The sequence below is a fragment of the Pseudopipra pipra genome, chromosome 6 (genome assembly GCF_036250125.1).
Source record: "Pseudopipra pipra isolate bDixPip1 chromosome 6, bDixPip1.hap1, whole genome shotgun sequence".
Lineage (NCBI taxonomy): Eukaryota > Metazoa > Chordata > Aves > Passeriformes > Pipridae > Pseudopipra > Pseudopipra pipra.
Window position 1 is genome coordinate 30,730,540 of NC_087554.1, and position 21,306 is coordinate 30,751,845.

Consider the following 21,306-nt stretch of genomic DNA (forward strand, 5'->3'; position numbering starts at 1 on the left):
ACGCTGTGGGTGCCCCATCCCTGGAAATGCTCAGGGCCAGGTTGGGTGAGGCTCTGAGCAGCCTGGTTGGTGAGAGGTGTCCGTGTCCAGGACCTGGCGCTGGAGCGGGATGATCCCCGGGGTCCCTCCCAACGGCCCCTCCGCGCCTACACTTCCCGTGGTGCCGCGCGGCGCGGCGCGGGCGGGGCGGGTGAGCGCAGGCGCAATGGCGTGGCGGCGGTCGGAGCAGCCGGCAGCCATTGTCGCCGCGGCCGCACCGAGGCTCCGCACGGCCCGCAGGACTCGCCGCTCCGCGACGGTGTGTGGCGGCCCCTCCTCGGCTTGGGGGAGGCCGGGGCGGGCGCGGGGAGCCATCGGTGGGGTTCTGGCGGCCAGGCCCCGCGGTGGGGTGGGGACGGGCCGAGGTGGGGGAGCCGCGGGCGGAGGCCGCGCTGGCGCCGCGCGGCGCCGCAGGCCCGGGCGCTCGGTGGAGCCGCGAACGGGCAGGCCCCGCGCTCCATCGCTGCCCCGCGGCGGGGAAGGCTGATCCCGGCGGGGTGGCCGGGGGCCGGCGGTGTTTGGAGGCGAGCGCAAAGCTTCGAAGAGCCGGAGGGGCCGGCGGATCTGCGTGGGCCGGCGCCGCGGTGGCGGCGGGCCTGTGCACAGGGCCCTCCTGCCTTGGGCAGGCGGCGGGCCTGGCGCAGCCCCGGCCCATCTCGGCCGCTCGAAAGGAGGGAGGAGCAGATGGCCGGTTGCTGTGGGGCCGTGCTTCTCGACGGCTTTTCCTTATTTTGTGAGCCGCCAGCGAGCGAACTCGGTGGGATTGCGGTAGGAACAACGTGTGAAGCTCCGCGCCTTGCAAGTGTCAATATAGATCTCGCAGCGACTGTAGTCTCTGATGGTTGAGTAAATAACGCGCAGGCGAGTTGTTCGCACTTCTTTCGCCTGTCCGTGACAGTTTCAGTGGTGGTCAGTTCCACCCACCCACCCCGTATTCATTTCCTTCTGCGATTAATCTCCCCACCTTGTTTTCCTACAGCTGAAAATACCGAACAGCAGCTACGCAGTCGTTTTAGTTTTTCAAATCTGTGTTGCTCCCCAAATGAGCGCTATTGCCAGAGTGGCTATTCTTGCCGTGTTTTAAAGCACACGGTTACGTAAGGCTGTCTTTTCTCTGCAAGGGCTTGCCTTTCCCTTAGTACCCGCTGCTGGCCTTCCCAGTGTTTGCGTGGTAGGGGTGCACCAGGGAAACCGGGGTACTCCACGCTTCGCGAGGGAGGTGAACCAGCCCACTGAACTGAATTTCTGTGTGGGCATTAAAATGCACGTGTGAGCACAAAGGAGAGGATGGCTACAAAGGGCAGCGTTGTGGAGGAAGCACAAAACTTTCCACATGAAAGTGATTAAATAAATAGCCGTCACCTCAGGTCTTGGTTCGGGGATGTCTGAGGCGAGTCTGAGTGCTGTCACAGTTCAACCCGTTGCCCCATAAAAAGCCCAGTACCCAGTTTTCCAAAATTTTGGCACTTCTCACATGGCACAGCGAGTCTGAGTAAAGAAACTAATCAAAAGAGACCTAATGGGTGTTCGTTAAATCGCACTAATTCAAAATACTGTATCCAAATTGACTGGAATTATTTTCACAGCTAATGTGATATGTTGTCTGTTTATTCTGCCTGCTTTACAGCCCAGTATTGTAAGGCAAAATCACATCATATTTTCATTCCGTACAGCTTAGATTATTTGTTTATTGTATGACAGCAAGCTCACTGAGTGAGCCAAATAATATTTTCCAGTTACAAGAACTTAAAAAATTTCTAAATCACATAAACTGAAAAAATGACACCTCAGGGTAAGCAATGGAGTTTTCATAAAGTGTCTCAAATTATGTATCCTAGATCAGTAGATAGTTTTGAAAATACAAATATCCAAAATAGCGATTTTTTAAATTTTTGCTGTTGTTGAAATCTCATAATGAAAAAATGTTTTTTCAGAACCTGGCAGACTGTTAAAATAAGGTATTTATGGTTACTGGAAATGGAAACAATTTGATGATGACTGTTTATCTCTTTTATGCTAATACAGCTTTTATTGCAGCAGTTCTTCCAGGTCAAAGCAAAATTTTTATGTTTCAATGTTTAGCATAACAGTTTTGTTCTTTTTTTTTTTTCAACTGCTGCTAGCCCAGTAATTTAATTTATAGATTAGGGTTTTCTTTCATGCTTTGTGATACAAAAATCTTACTAGTCTGACAGCAAACAAAAATGTTATTTCAGGTATAAGAAGTCGTTAAGTTACATGCTTAAAAAGGAGAAAATGGGGAGTTCTGTGTGGGTTCTAGCAGAAGTCAGCAAGACAGGATTTTTTCACTTCTCTTGATATAGAGAATTGGGGTTTTAACATATACCTGGAGGACAGTAAAATCAAATCCTATTAAACTAAGATTTCTGAGATGTAAAAGTGATCTTAATGACCCTATTTTAAGTTTGTTAATCTGATAAACAGTGCTGTTTTCTTTCTTAGCATCAACTTTAAGATGAGTGGCTGCCGTGTCTTTGTTGGACACTTGAGCTCACGTGCTCGTGAACGGGATGTGGAGAAATTCTTCAAAGGATATGGTCGCATACGAGAAATCCATCTAAAAAATGGATTTGGATTTGTGGTAAGTAATAACCTTGTTTTCCTTCCTCTTGCTTGTAGATACTAAACTTGCTAGGCTGATGTCAAGGAAGGGAAGATGATTGAAAGAATAATAGTTGCAATTGGAAATGGAAAATATTAATATACATTTCAGACCGCTTTTCAGAATTTGGGATTACAGTCCAAGTTTTGCTCAAAGTCTTGGTAATATTCTAGCTTCATTAAATACATTGTTTGATCAAAGGCTTTCATGGATTTAAAATTTATCTCTCATTTCTGAAGACTGTATAAATATCCTGTTATGGCAGTGCAAAATTTTACAGAGTCCTCATCTGGAGAAAAGTTTATACAGAACCACTTATGTTCCTCTCTCACTCCTTATAAGCTGTCTTATAACAAGTCTGCTTGCTCGTATCTCTAAATCACGGCCTGACATAAAACCAGAGTCGTTGGCTAAAACAACAGGTATAACAGGTGCTTGCTGGTGGACTAAAGCAGCACAGCTTTTGATTCTTGTAGCTGAAGTTAGTCACATTCACCATCAATACATGTTAACAGGGCCTATGTGTCTGTCACACTGTTGAATGAAACAGATGGTTCATTGGATTTCAGTTTCCTGGCACTGCATTCTAGAGCTCTATGCTCCTAAACTGTTGTCCAAATTTTGTGGTTCTGCGGGTTCCCAGATTGACTCAGGATCAGCCCATCTCTTAAATATTACCTCCTGAGAACTGAGAATTAGCTGTTCTGCAGCACTGAGTTCAAACTGGAAAGGGTGATACTGCCCTCACACTGTGGCAGGTTTACATGCCATTCTTTCTGCCAAGATCAGTCCCTTGAGTGAAGTTATAGGAAAAGAAAAAAAACCAGGCTTTGCCTACTTTAGCTTTGTATGAGTATTGTTCCTTAATGCCTACACGTGCTGGTTCCTGGTTGCCCTGCAGTATGAGCTACTTCTTGTTGACTGCCAGTAGGTAAATATGTGTCTCTTAAAGTCCGGAGGTAAATGGCTGATCTAGACGTGAGCCTGGGTTTATTTAGAGTGCTTTTTCCAATTGCCGCTATTTCTCAATCCCCTTTCCCTGAGTGTTGCTCTTCTCTTCTTGGGCAGGGCTGTTGACTCATTCAGGAACAACTTCTGTTCAACTCCTGTAAGCGAGTCAGTCAGTCCTCCCTCCTCTCTTCTCTGGTTCCCAGGCAGAACCATTTTCCTTTCAAAGCTCACTAATAAGATTGAATAATTGTCTCATAAATTTATCTAAAAATTTTAATTGTTCTCAGGATAAAATTTTTTTTCCTTTCAACTGAAGAAACCTTTCCCCCCCCTCCACATCATCCCCCCATCACCCCCCATCCTCCCCCCTGGTCATCCCATCACTCTGCACCCATATGAGGAAATCATTTCTGTTGTCAATGTAACTGTGTTTTAGGTTTTGGAAGATTCTGACTGGATCCCCTTGGAGCTGCCCTTTCTTCAGGTTGAACAAACACAGCTCTCTCAACCTTTTTTTGTTCTCCAACCTTCTGATCAGTGTTGGTGGCCCTCTGCTAGCCTCATTCCAATTTTTCAATGTCTTTCATGAGCTGGAGGGACCAAAACTGGACACAGTGTTCCAGGTGTGGCCTAACAAATGCCAAGTAGGGTGGGATAACTGGATCCCCTGGTCTGCTGCTTGTGCTCCTACTTATGCAGCCCAGGATGAGGTTTGCTTTCATTGTAGCAAGGCCACACTGCTGACTCATGCTTAGCTGACTCTCCACAAGGATTTCCAAGTCCTTTTCGGCAAAGCTACACTCCAGCCACTCAACCCCCAGCCTGTTCTGCTCTTAGGACTATTTTAACTCAGGTGCAGCACTTCATGTTTATATTTTGTTAAAACTTGTGATTCTTGTTTGCCTTACCTTTCAGCCTATCAAGGTCTTTCTGTGGGATGGTTTTTCCTTCTGGTATATCTGTTTCTCCTCCCACTTTGGTGTCAGGCTCAAAATTGGTGAGGGTGCACTTGATCCTGTCATCCGTCTAATTTATAAACACATTGAAGGCATCATTTGTGGCACTTCCCTTGCCATGTTTTTGCCTGTTCATCTGGGTTTGGTTATTTAAGATCTGTATTTATAGAGCCACTCACAAAACCAAGTGAACATTGTTGTAGTGTTAAAAGCATGTTTCATTGTGCTTGATTGAAATCATTGCTTGTTCTGTGAAACTTATTATATCTACTTAAATTTTGTAGATTTCAGGGTGTAATGTTTTTAAACTTCAGATCATAAAGCTAGATAGACTTGAAGACATTCACTTTGTTAGAAACTAGGTGAAATAATGGGAGTTGTAGGTGCTGACTATTGATACTGTTAAATGCTAGGCCTAAATTTTCTCAAGATAATCTTTGCAGCATCATGCGAAGATGTGTGATGTTTCACTTGGTAGTGAAACAGATTTGAGTGCAGAATGGGGAAGATTGATTAAGCCAGTATTGCTTCTGAAAAGCGGTTTACGGTTATGCAAACACTTTCTTGAGAAACTTCTTCTCTGTTGTTCGTTGCTCACAAGCTGCAGTTCCACTATTTTTTCTCTCCGTCTACACTTGCTTCAAGCAGTCCCTACCCAGCTGCTTGTTCTCTCTGCATTATTTCTTTCCTTTGTCCCCTTGCCTCACATGGCGTTCCTGCAGTTGTACAACCACATAATGAACCTACCTGGGGAGCTGATCTGTTTGAAAAACAACACTGTCTTTTTCACCCCACCTCCTGCACAAAGTGTGCTATTTTTCATCTGGGTAGGTTTCTTGACCTAGTTTCCTGCAGAGCTGTACAAATAGCTTTGGCAAGAACCAGTGGGCTGGATAGTGGGCAGAGGCTACTCAGGCTGACTAAAGCAGCATTTCTGCCAAAAGCAAAGTGAGAGATTCCGTTGGAACACTATATGGAATTATGCATGTTATAGCTAATCTGGACCTGCAGGTGGCCAGTGCTGAAGACAGGCTTATGTTTCATACTCTTCTTACAAGGGCACCTTTTTGCCCAGCTAGTGAGCTGAATTCACTCAGAAAAAAATTAGAAGGGCTTTTTTTCTGGTTTACTCTTTCTTTGCCAATTCAGTAAGAACTGAATTAGCCCCAGAACTCTTAAGAGGATTTTGGGAGTGCACAAATCTCCTGCTTTTGTTTGCAGTTGATCAGCTCATGTTATTATGTAGGATTTCCCTGTATATAGAGCTGTGTTTTAAACTGTATGCCTTGAAATAATTCTCTCCACCTCTCCCCAAAAGTATTTTAGATACATCTGTAGTAAACCAGGTCATTTAATCAATTTATTTTATAGAGGTCCTGCAAATAGTTATACTGAAACAACTGAGAGAGGCAAAAGGAGTTTGTGGGGTGGAAGGAGAAGAAAGGGTTGTGAATAGGAACACCTTTGCTTTTCAGTCATAAATGTACTATGAATTCACTTTCTTGTTCAAAGTTCTGGGTGATACTTGCTGCAGAAATCTAAAATTTATAAAGAACACATACTTACTAGTATTTGCATATAACATGAGGGAAAAGATTTTTTTATTCCTATTTTCTTTCTAGGAATTTGAAGACCACAGGGATGCTGATGATGCAATTTATGAACTAAATGGTAAAGAGTTGTGCGATGAAAGGTAAGCGTGATATAATTTCCCTTAAGAACAGAAAAAGTGCTTTGCATCCAAATGCAGTGTATTATCTTGTACTCTGATGCCCATTTCTTTTCGCTCTGTGGTGGGATACTTTAAAGACATTCATGGTGATTCAGGCTATAGTCTTCTATAAGACAGAGATTAGTTTGGGACTGGAGGAAGAGTGGTTTGGAGCAGGGCTGACTGTTTTCTCTACTTGCACTTAGTTCTTTTTCAAAGCTAACTCAGGGTCTTGTTATTAGAAGAAATATTAGTAAGAGGGAATTAAACTTATTTGTTATTTATCTGTCTGTTGACCAGAAAATAAGATGATAAACCTGTCATCATTTGGAGCGTTGCCCTTCAGTTTGCAGCAATGGGGACTATGGTCATTGTATGTTACTGTAATTTTTATTATGATTGTGGAAGCTGGATTTTAGGTCATTAGGTTTTTGTTACTTATTTTGGTACTCTTTTGTCTCTGTGGTTATTCTTGGGCTCTAGTTAAGCAAATTCAGGTGTATCAGTCTAAATTACAGACCTGTGACAATTTTCATGAAAAATCTGAGGGATATGAATGAGAAAAGAGAAACCCACTGGTCTGGCTCTTTAAGAAATGCCAGTGATTGTGTTATAAATCATTCTTTGCAAGGGCAAGATAATTCCTGTTTGTGCACATGTGCTTCCAATTGTGAAAGATTTTTAAGTCAGTGTCAAATACTTGAAGTTCATTGGTTTATTTTTTCATGTGCTGTTTCATTTTGTTCCTGTCATAAGGGTCACAATTGAGCATGCTCGAGCCCGAAGAGGAAGGGGGAGATTCTCACAACGGTTCAGTTACTATCAGTCTCAGAGTGGATCTAGGTAGGTGGTCTGGACTCTTTTTCCTCCCAACACAGTAACTGAAGAACTGGAGTGAAAAATTGTTTTCTTCTTGTGATTAAGGGATCCAGCACTTTTCTTGTATAGCTTCACAAATACGTTCTCAAACTGTGTAGGTCCATTACTATTATTTGCCTTCTTTGAGTGTGGATTTTAAAGCTGTTTAACTGTCTCACAGAGGTTCACAAACATATTATGAAATGCTCCTTTGCCGTATTGTAGGCACTACGTTGGTCTTGCTTCCTACCATCATGTAAATTATGTGAAGGAGTATTGCTGCAGTTGTAATGGCTGTTTTTAACACTAAGTCAAGAAAAATGCCAGACTTAGCATCTTGAAGCTTTTGTCATCAAACTGAGCTTACATGCTAAGTAGAATTATTGTAGAGCAACAGTTCAAGGTACTTACTGTCTAACCAAGCTTTCACATTTCCAGTTGTATGGTTATCAAAATGCTTAGGTCAGCACAGGCTAGAAAAGGAGCAGTGCTAGGGCACAAGATACTAACACGTGCAGAAGTGTTTAGATACCAGTTGAGTAAGTTTGCTGACCAAGCAGGTGCCTTACTAAAGGAGAATCTCTGTCGAGGGATAGAATCTGAAAAACAGGACATAGCTCTTCTCTAGAATACCTCTAGTGGACACGCAGTATTTGTGGAGTTGTTCATTTTCAATGATTTGAGCCAGTGGTGAACCTTACACCAACTTGCAGTGAAAGTTCTGCAGATTTGAATATATTCCACCACACAACTAGTCATTACATCTTTGTACTTTATATCTGCCTGTGTGAAGTAAAAACGTGTGGAAAAGTTTGCTCTGTAGAAACATTTATAGCTGTGGCCTATGCAGAATAGAGATTGAAAGAAAGATAAAGATATAATGGATAGAAATCTTTGTTTCAAAGTCAGAATTGCTGCCAGTTACAAACCAGTGTCTAGAACATATGATTTGCATATGAAAGTATGCTAATTAGATCGTTTTTCTTAGTGGCAGTAACCTTGATGCAGTAGGATTGGTCTGAGGTCCCGGCTAAAAGTGGACTTGTAAAGTAAGAAGTGTGATTTAAGGTTGTGGGCATCTGATGCTATAGTCAGTTCATGATGTCAGACTGCCAGTGCCAGACAGGAAGAGACTGTGGTTTGCTATAATGGAAAAATGAGACAGCCTGCCAGTTTTGTGACTCTGGGACCTCTGTTAAAATACCTGGAAGATACGGATGTTCTGAAAAAAATTTGGACACTTTGAGGTATGCACTGAAATGAAATTGCCTGTGCTTCAGTGTACAAATCAATATGCACAATTTAGGATTGTGTTTCTGTAGGAGGAGAAGATGAGAATAATTTTCTCTAAGGTCAGTGCTCTCAATTCTTGAATCTTTTTTCTAGTAAAACAAAGTGGTGTCATTGTTAGAATCCTGCATTACTTACCAAAAGACTGGCATACCTTTTTCCGTAATTCTCAAATCTCTTTCTATTCAGAATGACTAGGATTGGGAGCAGAAAAGACTTGCAGGGGTATTCTTTTCAGATTTACATTCTTTCCAGATGTTTTACTGTCCTGCATGAATATTTTCAAGCCACATTTTCATTTTTGAGAGGGTCTTTAATTTTTTGTTAAATTGAAAACATCAGCTTTCATTCAGGAACTGTAAAATGCCATAGTTATTTCAGGACAACCAGTTCATTAGCTCTCATTTTACTGAAATAGGAATATTTCTATCAAAAAAAACCCCTAATATAGATCATGGTGGTATTTAAAAATATTAACAAGTTATTTGGAATTTAGAAGCATGAACTAAAATGCCTTTGAATTGTGCCTTCTAGCCCCCTGACCTGAAGCAGAATGGAACAGCATAAAAAAAGATAGAAAAAAAGATTGTCTTTTCCATAAGTATAAGCCAAGCAGGTCAAATACCAAAATTGAACTAAATCTCTTTATATTATTTTCATTCTACCAGACATTTATTTTGGTGTATCTAGAAAAAAAATGGCAACTATATTGACTGCCTTGGTAAAAAGTTCATCAAAATTCTTTTTAATCCCCATGTAGCAGCTTGCTTCTAGTAGTGGAGACTTAAACATGTTCTTGACTGGGGAGAAGTCTGCAGTCCAGCAACCAGGAAATTACTTCAGTCTTACAGTAACCTGTAGAAAATGTCAGATTTCTTAAGTTCAAAATTCCTTACACTGGAGAATTTTTTTCTTTTTTTTCCTTTGAATTCTTCCAGCCGATATGGACCTCCTGTCCGTACTGAACACAGGATCATTGTTGAAAATCTTTCCTCCCGTATCAGCTGGCAGGTGAGTTAGCATCTTATCTTTTTTTCACACCTTATTTTACTACCCTATAAGTGGACTACTTTCAGCCTAATTTCTTAATAAAGCCATCATAAATATTTAATGTGAACAAAAAGCTTCAGTGATTGCTAAAAATTAGCATTCCAACACTTGAAGAAGTCTTTTGTTTCATAGCTGTTCAAATAGCTCTATAACTAGATTTTGTAGTTGGGAAATGATTCTCCCTTACTTGTGTTTACCAACTAATAAAACTTTTAAAGGCTCTAGATTGTTTCTAAAATACTGAAGCATAACATTCATTCAAATGTCATATCATCCTTTTGTATTGTTACACCTGGAAGTGCATGCCTTTGTTTTGAGTGAAATTTACAGTCATTTCATATGGTTTGCAAAATACTTTTGTGACCTGATGCATGATTGAGAAGTCTGGTAATACATTGTTATAATGGAGGGAATTTTAAGAGAGCTACTGTATCAAGTATGCTTACTGTAGATATTTTTTTAAAAAACCCCCAGACTTTCAGTACTTGTCATGTGAAGATTTCTTACCACCTTTCATTTTTGTTTTTTTCACCCTTTGCTAATGTTTTGCTAATATCTAGCTGGCTTTTAACAGAATAGCCCTATAATCAATTCCTTTAGTTGTGTTCTGCATAGTATACAGTCTATATAGAAAGTTCACTTTTTAAGGGCATAGCAACAGATGCTATTTACGAAAGGTGAGTGAATAGTGGAGTTTACTCTTGCTCTTTAAGCTTTATTCATTAATCTATATTCAAAGAATATAAAGAGACTTTAATTAATGTACTGAAAGATGCAGGAGATGATGTTGAATGTTCAAAGCCTCAGTGTTGAAGCTACTTCCCCGCGAGGAGGCTGCTCAGCTTGCCTGGAGCTCTGCTGATCTGTTTCATAAGAGTTTGGGTGCAGTCCATGCAGATAACCAGTTGAACTAATTTTGTTTATCTTCTGCATCACAGGTTCAAAGGGTTCATAATTGTACAGTTGTGTTAATTATTGAATAGCTAAAAAAAAAAACTGAGTTGATGTGATGAGCAAGTGGATTTAATCTAAATATCTTCTGGGTTTGCTACGCGGTTACATTTATGAAGAGATTGTCACTTGGAAACGACAGTAGGGACCAGAGAAGTAAGCTGTAGTGGAGTGTCAAGGAGAATAAATCGTGTTTAGTGTTAAATTTGTAAGTTAAAAAAAAAATTAGCATTTCTTTAAGTTTCTTTTACTTGTGAATATTTATAATGGCTTTATGTGTACTTACATTTTAATCTGAAGCCTGTCCAATTCAGATTTCATACTGGTGAATCTTAAGTATTCTAATTAAATGTTTTAATGACTTAAATATATGATAAGTTAGCATAAGAAACTTGACTTCTTGATATTTGCCTAAATAGACATCATTTGAAGCTAACAACCACATGTAAGCTGCATTTAGTTTTGAAGCTGTACTACTTTGATACTGACTATAGTGTTTTAACTTCTAACTATGCTACTTACACAACAGGTTAAAATAGCTAATGCATTAACAGTAGTGGCATTATTCTTCCCTTCTAATCCTTGAGCTGCTAGGAAGCACAGTTGGTATAGAACCTTGCTTTAAAACTTATGCACCTAATTTCATCTTTGGTGTGTCCAGATCCCCATGCTTTGAGAACATCTGTCTCCTTTAGAAGTTATTATGTTGGGATATAAAAAAAAAAAACAAAACAAAAAACAAACAACCAAGCCACAAAATTGTTAATAGATAATCTCATCTCTAAGTAGTAGACAAACTGTTAGAATTCTCCTACTTTAACGAACGTATTTTTCTGCATGTTCAGAGCTTTCCAACCACCCTCATTAGTTCTTCAGTATCTGTGAATTTTCAAACAGTTGAGAAAAGTAGGTCTGTGTTACATCAAGATGTATTTTTTAATAGGTGTTTGTTCTATTTATGGTTGTCCTACACTTTATTTTTTTTTGCTGTGAAGGACAACAGGGTTTTCTTGTGCTGTTTAAAGTGAATCAGAACAGTAAACTTAGGATAAAATTTGGTTGTTACACTGGTTAAGTAAAACTAGATAACTTCAAAACAATCCTCTTAATAACAGAACGTCTAGCTTTTATAACACATGCACACTTACCCTGTTTTGAGCAATAATGCCAGCATCTTAATCACGTTGTCATTGCTATTACAAAAGATACTTCATGTTGATGATTCTTAGGATTCAGCATATAGTGCGACAAGACTGGCAGCTTCAATTTTAAAGCCTAAAGTTATTGAATTAGGAAATAATTATGTAGATTAACAGTTTAAATTTCATTCTGATTTACCAGTCCTGGTCTGGTTAAACTCTCATTGACTTGAGCAGAGCCAAAATCTCTAAACTGAGGTAAACATACGGACACTGGAAGTATTGTTTTTAATGGTACTATAGGGCCTATTTTTCATTGCTATTTCTTTGTGTTAAGTAAGACCTGTGAAACAAGAAAAATTACTACTTTGCATATGCCAGTTTTTAACAAAACTATTGAATTTTAATTAAAATACCAGATAAAATTAAGCTTTCTCATATTCTGTGGCAAATGTTCTAAAGTTTTTCTTGGCTTTTTGTTTTGTAGTCTTTTCTTCCTTAAGCATATTTCTAACCAAGTGCATTTTGAACCTCTTCTAACAACCTTGATTTGGGTAACCTTCATTTTTCTTGTGTGGAGGAAAAAGAACCAAAGATTTGGGGGTTTTCTAGTGGCTGAAATTCTAGGGTTTGGCCTGTTCTGAATTTTCCTTTTGGTTCCTATGACACTCCTGTTTTTTGGCGATCTAGATCTTGGTTTGCCTGGGTTTGATCTCGATTGGCTAGCACAGATCATCCTCGGGTTCTTTAGCCACTTCTGGAGACTGGAGACTATGTCCAGTGCTTTCAGGGCCTCTGGTACCTCCGTGAAGCATATTGCTATGAGCCATCACTCTGCCTTTCTCATGTAAGAGAGTTCCTCTTGGCCAGCTAGGTATTGGACAAGCAACTCTTTGCTTAAGGTACCTTCTTATATCACCTGCCACTTGTGGCGTTTTGCGGTAAGTAGTCTGGGATTATAAAATACCAGATACTGTTTGGTAAAAGTGCTGCCTTAACTTATACAGATGTTTAGCTTTTTTGTGACCTTTTGCATTATTTGTTTGTGCTTTATTTATTACTAAGCAAGTAATTTTACTGTTTCTGCGTGTTTCGCCTCTGTTAAGTTTAATACGAGGATTCTATTGACGTGACACTGTAGTGTGACAGATATTCAAGTGAAACTTAAGAAAAAACATTCCCTTTGGAAAATTTTTGATCATATAGTAATTACACGGTTTTGCTTTTAATTTTATTGGGAAGTTGGGGGAGGTGAGCATATAGGATGAATTTGTCTACATATATTGGATTGTCATTTATCTGGGGTGTTAGTTATGAAAATCTGCATTTATGCTATGGTGCTTCTCATCTCTTATTGTTCTAATTTCAGTGCACATGTTGGTATTTTAGGTATTGCACTGTGTTTTCATAACACCTGTTTTTGGGATGCAGGATTATCTTAAAAGCAGTGTTTTATTCACTGTAGTTGTAAAATGAGGGCTCTTTTCTAAATGCAGCTGCTATTACAGTTTCAAAAACTTTTTTTTAATTATATGTATATTTTTATACATATAAATTGAAAAGCATTAAGCAGTTTTAGCAGAGAAAGCTTTAGGGGAGTATTACTGGTAGCTGACTCATTTGTGTCATGTTTAAGACTAAAATGTTAACTTTTGCTGCAGGACTTGAAAGATGTTATGAGAAAGGCAGGGGAGGTCACCTATGTGGATGCTCACAGAAACAACAGGAATGAAGGGTAAGCTCACTTTGTGTCTAAATCTGTATAACCGAAACTGTTAAGGGCACAATTATTCTTGTGATATAAAAGAAATGAAATATAAATGTGTGTTGTGGCTTAGATGCTGAAATTTGTCCAGTTAAAAAAACCAAAACAACACAAAAAACAATCAGTCAGAAAGTAGGAGTTCAGTATTGAACTCAAGTCTCCATACTCTACCATGAAAACAATGTGTGAAAGCAGAAAGGAAAGGGAGAATACTTTTCAACAGTTAAATTAAGCTGTCTTTAACTTACTTTTATATAATCATTTATGAGTTGACTCCTGAGACTAAAATACCTCCTGTCTGTGCCTGGTTTGCACTGCTTCAACAGTCAAAGTCATGGGAAATGAACATAACCAACCTCCACAGAGAATACCTACTTGCCTGCTCTCCATTCCTGATTCTGCAGACTACAAAAGTACAAAGACTGAATTTTTTGTATTCACTGTTAAAAATTCTTAAATAGGGCAGGAGAATCTGCAAGTTTATTTTGTTTCTTGGACAGCTTTGGAACGCAGTTTAGTGGAGGACTGAAAGATACTTCCTCAACTGGTGCAGGTTTGTGTAGCTTCTTGCATTGTGTCTCATTGCAGATGAGAGTTCTGGTAATGTTAAAAGTATAGATGTGAAAGGTATAGGTGGCTAGTACTGTTAGTGTAATATTTTGCTGTTAACCAAGTTAAAAGTTCGTTTTCAGAAGATAAAACATCAAGCCATGAATCAAGAGATTGAAATAGGGCCAGATGTGTTATCCTTTTTCGGTTTCTCTGAAACTTTTTTTTTCATGATGCTAAACAGGGTTGTGGAGTTTGCATCCTACAGTGACATGAAGAGTGCACTGGAAAAATTGGATGGCACTGAGCTGAATGGACGCAGAATTAAACTGACTGAAGACCACAGAAGGCATAGGTATGTCACCTGACCTGATAAAATTCTGCTGAGGGCAGGGATTTGGGTAGTATTGATGCCAAAGTTTTATTATCTAATTTTTTGTCCCCAAGCTAAATATCACTGCACAGAACCACTTTCTAGCAATGTAAACAGATTAAGATAAGAAGTAACTTGCTGAAACAAGGTAAATAGAACACTTTTGGATGAGAGTAAGATTTTTTTGTAAGACAAAATGTGATATTATAATGAAAGAACTTTTAAAAATCTATACATTTTGGTATTAAAAACCTTTAATTTGATGGAAGGTTGTTTCACAGTCCTGTGAAATGTTGATAAATAGTTCTTAAGGCCAGCTTTTTTGTGACAATGAAAGAAAAACAATTAGCTTGCTTGCATTATTCCTAAAGCAGTTCTGCCACTTAGTCGTTAAAAAAACATGTTGGCTGAGCTTTTTAATTGTCTTTCTTAAAAATAAATCCATTTCTTTCCATGAAAAATGGGATGCATTACTAATTAAGGTGTTAAACTTTTAGGCGTTAAAGTGTGCTGGTGTTTCACACCTTTAGAGACTTTTTTAGCATCTAGAAAGAAACTTACTAATTTTCATGGGCATTTCTAGAGAGAATAAACACCACAGGTATGAAGTTTCATTTCTGTGTTTTTCTTGATGAATGCCTAAAAATTGGTTTGTCTCCTTCTGGCAGGAGCTGGGGGGAGGCATCTTTTATTCGGCAGTTCATATTTTGCCAAAACAGAAGAGAATTAAGGCCAGCAGTTCCGGATAGCCTTGGCCTAAGATACTGTCATGATGGAGCATAACAAAAGTCTAGCAGCACTCTGCAATAACTGAATGCTGTGAATAGTGCATTCAGGTGTTCAGATTGATGTGCCGTGCACACCAAGTAGTTGAGAATTTTAATTGATTGCTTTAAATTTAGTAGGAGTCGAGACTACAGCTTTTAATTGTGTTTCTCTAGAAGCAGATCTCGATCAAGGAGTTACTCAAGATCTCGCAGCAGGTCCAGGTCTACAGGATCTTCCAGATCAGACAGCCGGTCCAGGTCCAGGTCAAGATCAAGGTCCAGGTCCAGGTCTCGCTCTCGATCCCGATCTCGCTCTCGATCCCGGTCTCGTTCTCGCAGCCGTACTCCTAAAAAGAGTTACTCCCACAAAAGCCACCGCTCCAGCTTGATAGCTTCTTCCCCATCTCCTTCTTCTTCTAAAAGAAAATCTCGTTCTAGGTCGAGCTCTGCTCATAGCCGTAGTTAACCTGCTCTAAGAGATGTATTAAAGCATTTAATTTGATTCAAGTTTCTCGAAGACTTGAGACAAATTATATATGAGAACTGGGAGGGGAAGAGTTAACATGATGAAAGGGTGACCTCCTCTTACATTGCCAAAGTGCCTGTCATCAAATAGGCCATCTCTGTGAGGAGGGGCTGGCTGTCAGCTTTCTTCTTTCAGTGAAGTCTGGAGTGGGAAGTCTTTTTTATTTTTTTCCCTGCTATTAGTAAACATTTCTATCATAGATATATTATGTACACATAATGCTGAGGTAATGGGATGAGACAATACGCTGCTTTCTCCCTATCTTGCCCCCACTTTCCCCTCCACCTCCAAGGCCTTTGACTTCCAAAATACTATGTTAGCTTTTGTCCTTGGTATTAAGTCCGAGAACAGGAAGTATAGATTTTAATCCTTTAAGGTTCTGTGGCTACTTTTCTGTGTGAGAATGAATGGACCAGATGAAATTAGTTTAGAGTTCCCTTTTTTCCCTGTTGCTTGGCTTAACAGGCTGTTTTAAGTTCCAGCTTTACATGACCTTGACAATATGCTTAATTTGCAACAGACTTTCAGGAATACACATTGTTTAGTTGAATATTGCTCATTTGGATAGTGAATCAATACAATGTTAAGCAGTAATGAAAGCTGGAATTTTCTGTTAAAATGAAACATACCATCCAAATGTCAGGATTATTGAGAATCCATTATAATAATTTTACAGTCATTCACTAGTATGTGGTATTGTATGTATAGGCCTTATTTGACAGGTGATTCCATAAAACTGCACAGAAATGTCAATATGCATGTCCATGTTTTTGATGTTTATAAGAGTGACATAGCTTTCATACCCAGAAGTGTGATACTGAATAACATGTGTATGACTAGCAATAGTCTTGATGGAAAGGAAGGTTATTTTAGTAACGAGAGCAGCAAAAAATATCCCAGGAAAAGTGTAGTCAAATCTCCTGAATGCACAGTTGTTTTGATTAATAGAAATTTCCACTGCAAATACTGTTCGTTCTTAAAATTTGGAATTAGGTACTTTTTTTTAACTTCTGTATCGTTAAAGAAGGGAAACGTTTTTGGAAAAAATATGTAAATTAATCCCAAAGTCTTACATGTGTTTAAATGTACCATTCCTAATAAAATCAAACCTTTTTCTGGCTTACTTTGCAGTTTCGTTTAATAGTGTTTGTTGTTTACTTCATAAAATCTTTCTAACATGATCACAGAGAAATTTATCTGAAGGTATACCTGTATGGAAGCAAGCAAAATGTAAGCTAGAAACAAGTTATGACATGTAAGTAACGAGATCTGACTAACAGGACAGGATAGGATTTTACCGTCATGGCCAACAGTGGCTGTTTGAATGGATGGCAGAATATTCTTTCCTTGCAGACAGGTTTGTGTGATACCTTCTGTTCCACCAGTTCAGCAGAGGAATCAACAACCAAGTGGCCGTAAGTGTTGGAATCTTTCTGTAGGTAAACTCATTTGGTAAACTTTTGAAATACTGTACTAGAGATTCTTATTATAAATATGCACACAACTTCTGTGCATATAAGGCTTCAAGGCTGATACCCTTTATAGAGCCAAGTTACTGGTGACCCTGCCCATAGGAGGAGTGTTGGAACCAGTTGACCTTTAAGGTCCCTTCCAACCCAAACCATTCTGTGATTCTTTGCATGTTTGGCATGATGTGATTTGAATATTCTAGCAGTTCAGAAGGAACACTAGACAGAAATCACTTTGCAGTGGAATCTTACTAGATATGACTGTTGGGAAAGCTGGAGTATGCTCATCTGTGTTAAATGTCAGTGTTGGTTTTGTAATTTTGTTAGGCTACCAAAAAAATTCCCCAAAATGTCCACTGCCTCACCTAGTACCTTTGAGATTGGCAAGTCCAACATCAGAGACCTTCAGTGCTTACCTCGCATATTGTTAAAATGTAGAGCGAATGTAGATCTTCTTTATTAATTCTTTCTTGTACAATATTATTTCCCTTCCATAAGTTTCCATTGATTCAGTCAGCAGTGGCAACAGTAAGATGAATATAGACCTAAGAACCAGCCTCCCCTTCTCTCCCCTAACACCCTGAGGTTATAAGCAAGTTTAGCATCATCATCATGATTGCAACCATAAATACACACAGCTTATTTCTGAACCTAAGGCCCAGTCTGCCCATAGATTTGTGTTGCTATTAATAATGGTTAGAAGTGGGTTTTTTAAACTATGTGACTGAACTGATAGTGGTTTAGTGCAGGAACACCTATGACAGTATTTATTTTCTGTGCTGGCACAGTAGTGATTTAAACATCTTTGCCAGCACAGCAGCATCTAAGTTAACTGTAGTGCTGGTTTCTAAATGTAGCAACAGGTAACTAAGGGCTGCAGATTGTAGGGTGGTGTTACCAAAGCAATGTGACACAGTGGAAACTGACCTCACTAATTTTTTTTTATGTTTTTTAAGGTGGCAAGCAGTGGCTCTTTGTTCCCCTAAGATACATAAAGGTGTTTAGGTGAGGAAAAGGCAAGTTTTTGAAATACTAAGAATATTAGAGGTTAACTTTGCAGCTTTCTCAATATTTATTTGAAGGGCAAGGATAGGAATCTTCAGCTAAAACCAGTTTTCTTAAAGGAAAGGTTGAGTCCCTGGTTACTCGACTCTTAGTTGTTCCTTTTGGTGTATTAATTTTGGTGCCTGGAGAAATAATGGATTTCAAAGCCCCAATTTTTATTTATTGTGTATGTGACTTCCATGACTTTTTCTGTATCAAAAAAAGCCTAAGTCCTTAAAAAAATATACATGGGGAGAAGGCGGACCAGTGGACTGATGTCACGCACTCCCCCTTTCCTGCTGTGTCACCACCAGACTTGTTTTTTCTTAAAAAGGACAAGCTATGAATAGCAAATGGGATTTTTTTTTTCTTTTAGGAAAAAAAAATAACAAAAACACAACTCAAACCTCAAGACTCATATCGGGAAGTCTTAACAATTTTGCGCAGATTTCAGAGCAGCGCAGCCCTGTTTGGCACGTGGTAGAGTTGGAAATGAAAACTACATTTTTCATTGGGGAGTAAAGTTTCAACCTTATCTGACACGTAAAATGAGCTACGACTGTGTACACTTAATGAATTGCTTTAATGAAGGGTAATTCATGGTACCACTCTAAGCTGGTCATGTTTGACCTCAGCCTGGGCCAAACCCAGTCTGGAATTTGCGGTTTTGGGGCATATGGGTTAGTGGAGAGGGGTTAAATTAAAAGAACAGTTCAGCAACCTGAATAAAATACTTATTTGGTGGTCTGCAAGCTAAGAATACAGTCTTGAGAGGAAAGAAGAGGGACTGGGATGGATAGAAGCCATGAAGGGAAAAAACAGGGAGTTTTGAGTTTTGACAGGTGGCAGTTTCAGTGTCAAGACGAGACCACAGACAGGAATACAACCTTCATACAGTTCAAATTTAGAGATTTCCTCCAGCACATGACCCTGAGATAAATTGAGATAAGTGCTTGTTGGTTTTTCTTAAAAATATTTGATGTTCTGCTGAAGAGCAAAAAGGTCTAAAGAAAACTGAAGTTGTTCCTGTGAGAAGATGGTACCTATAAGTCAAGTAGACAACTTGATTAGTAGACACAGACTTGCTTGGTAGAATTTTGGGAACACAATGTAGTATGAAACTTGTCTGGAATGTTGTCCTGGTTTCACCCCTGCTGGCAAATAAAGCACCACACAGCTGATCACTCACTGCCCCCCACAGTGGGACAGGGGGGAGAATCAGAAGAGTAAAAGTGTCAAAACTCATGGGTTGAGATAATTGAGTTTAATGGGATAGAAATAGAAGAAAATAATTATAATAATGATGAAAGAATAAGAATACAAACCCATGATGCACAATGCAGTTGCTCACCACCCACTAACCAATGCCTGGTCAGTTCCCAAGCGCCAGCCCCTGGTCACTTTCCCAACAGTTTATATACTACAGGATATCCCTTTGGTCAGCTGGGGTCAGCTGTCCTGGCTGTGTCCCCTCCCAGTTTCCCATGCCCCCCTAGCCTCCTTGCTGGCACAGTATGAGAAGCCTAAAAGTCCTTGATAAATACTACTTTGCAATATCTGAAAACATCAGTGAGTTATCAATATTATTCTCATCCTAAATCCAAACCACAGCACTATACCACTTACTAGGAAGAAAATTATTCTAGCTGAAACCAGAACAACTATTAGTGTATTTCTGAGAACCTAATTATTTTAAAACCAGAACATTTTTAGACTACAACGGAACAAATTATTTACCCATATCAGGTGCCTTACTTCCAACTTCACAGAGCACAGAAATGGAAGTTCCACTTTAAGATAACTGTAAATAGGCTTCTTTACTGTATTAAAGTCATATCTTTTCTATCAGTGTGTTCCAACATCTTATGATTTCCATGAGAAAGCTGGGAACCATCCCTTCCAACTGGCAGAAAACTACTGCTCCCAGCCCTGCAAAGCTGAAAGGAACAGAGCTCTGAAGTTGTGATGCATCTGCAAGTAAATCTGTCATTACTCCCCCCCTTATTCTGCTAACCAGATCCTTGAAAGCACAAATTTCTCCTCCGCAAATGGAGGCAACATAAGACAATACAAATGATACATTTATATTAGATTCAAAGGTTCCTTGTGAGTGCAACCAGGCCACAGGGTTGAGATCATTTAGCGGCTTGCTGCTGGGAAGACAAGCTACTATCCCTGTGTCTCCCCCTTTTCTTATGCCAGCTCTGACGTTCCTCTGATACTCCAGAAGCCAATTCAATGACATCACAAAAAGTAGGTCCTTTTGGGTTTCCTGCAATGCTGCTTTTTCCAGCACTTTCTGGGAGGGAGGAAGTGGAATGTTTCCTGGGTTGTAATTCTCCTGTGATGCTTCTGTTTGCCTCCTTCACAAACACAAGTATCCTATTTTTCCTAACTTTATCCTGCCACATGTACTCCAAGTAGTCAGTCTTCAAGCAGAACCCCATCACTCTCCTCCTGTCCAGCATTTCTTGAGCTTCTCTTACCACAGGACATTTTCCTCCCAGGGGAAGACTTATTTTACAGCATGCAGCACAGGGCACAGCTGGAAGTTGAGCACTGCAATTAGCTGCTTTTCTGTAACTGGCTGCATCACACCCCAAAGAGTGTATTTTCTGTGATGTTTATGGCACTTCTTTATTATTAATTGCATTTTTGTCAGTTTAACACAGGGCTCTTCATCCAAGGATATCCCAGTAGTTTGTGAGGATAAACTTTATTGTACTTGGCTACATCACATCTCTGCTTCACTGATGAGAAAAGGAAAGCAAGTGGTGGGGGTGCTCACCTGTGGCTGCAAAACAAGGAAGTGAGGAGGAGAAGGAATATGCCCGCCGGGAAGGCCAGGATTCCTCATGGAACAGGTTTGGCTCGTGCCATCCAGTGGCTGTCCTTATGCCTCTGCTCCTGGAACCATGAAACGGGATGAAAAGTGTTTGGTTCTGCTCAGGGCATAAAAAGTTTCCCTTTCAATAACGAGGTGAAGTAGCAGCTTTCGAGTAGGAAGAAGTGCCCCAGGATCTGCATCTGTAGCACTCTGCTCCTGCTCTAGCAGAGAGCCGAAGACAATGAGTGCCAAGGGCGGAATTTCTCTGCTCTGTCAGCTCCTCCTGCTGCACCCTGATCTTAGAGCTGAGTCTGTACAGCTCGTAAGTGGCGTTAGTCTTCTTACAAGGGTTTTGGAAGCACGCAATTTACTCTCTATTTCCTTCATTCTCACTCCATAGCCGTTGTTTGCTGGCAGA

The 21,306-nt window shown here is 39.8% G+C and overlaps 1 protein-coding gene across 1 annotated transcript; it reads left to right on the plus strand.

Annotated features, from left to right (window-relative positions):
* The first annotated feature begins 182 nt into the window (after positions 1-182).
* LOC135415884 (serine/arginine-rich splicing factor 5-like) lies at positions 183-16,671 on the plus strand. Its single transcript, XM_064658339.1, has 8 exons — positions 183-298; positions 2,503-2,641; positions 6,192-6,262; positions 7,037-7,123; positions 9,367-9,439; positions 13,230-13,303; positions 14,127-14,237; positions 15,197-16,671. Exons 2-8 carry the CDS (start codon positions 2,516-2,518, stop codon positions 15,486-15,488), a joined length of 834 nt encoding a protein of 277 aa, XP_064514409.1. The 5' UTR covers positions 183-298; positions 2,503-2,515; the 3' UTR covers positions 15,489-16,671.
* Positions 16,672-21,306: the final 4,635 nt, after the last annotated feature.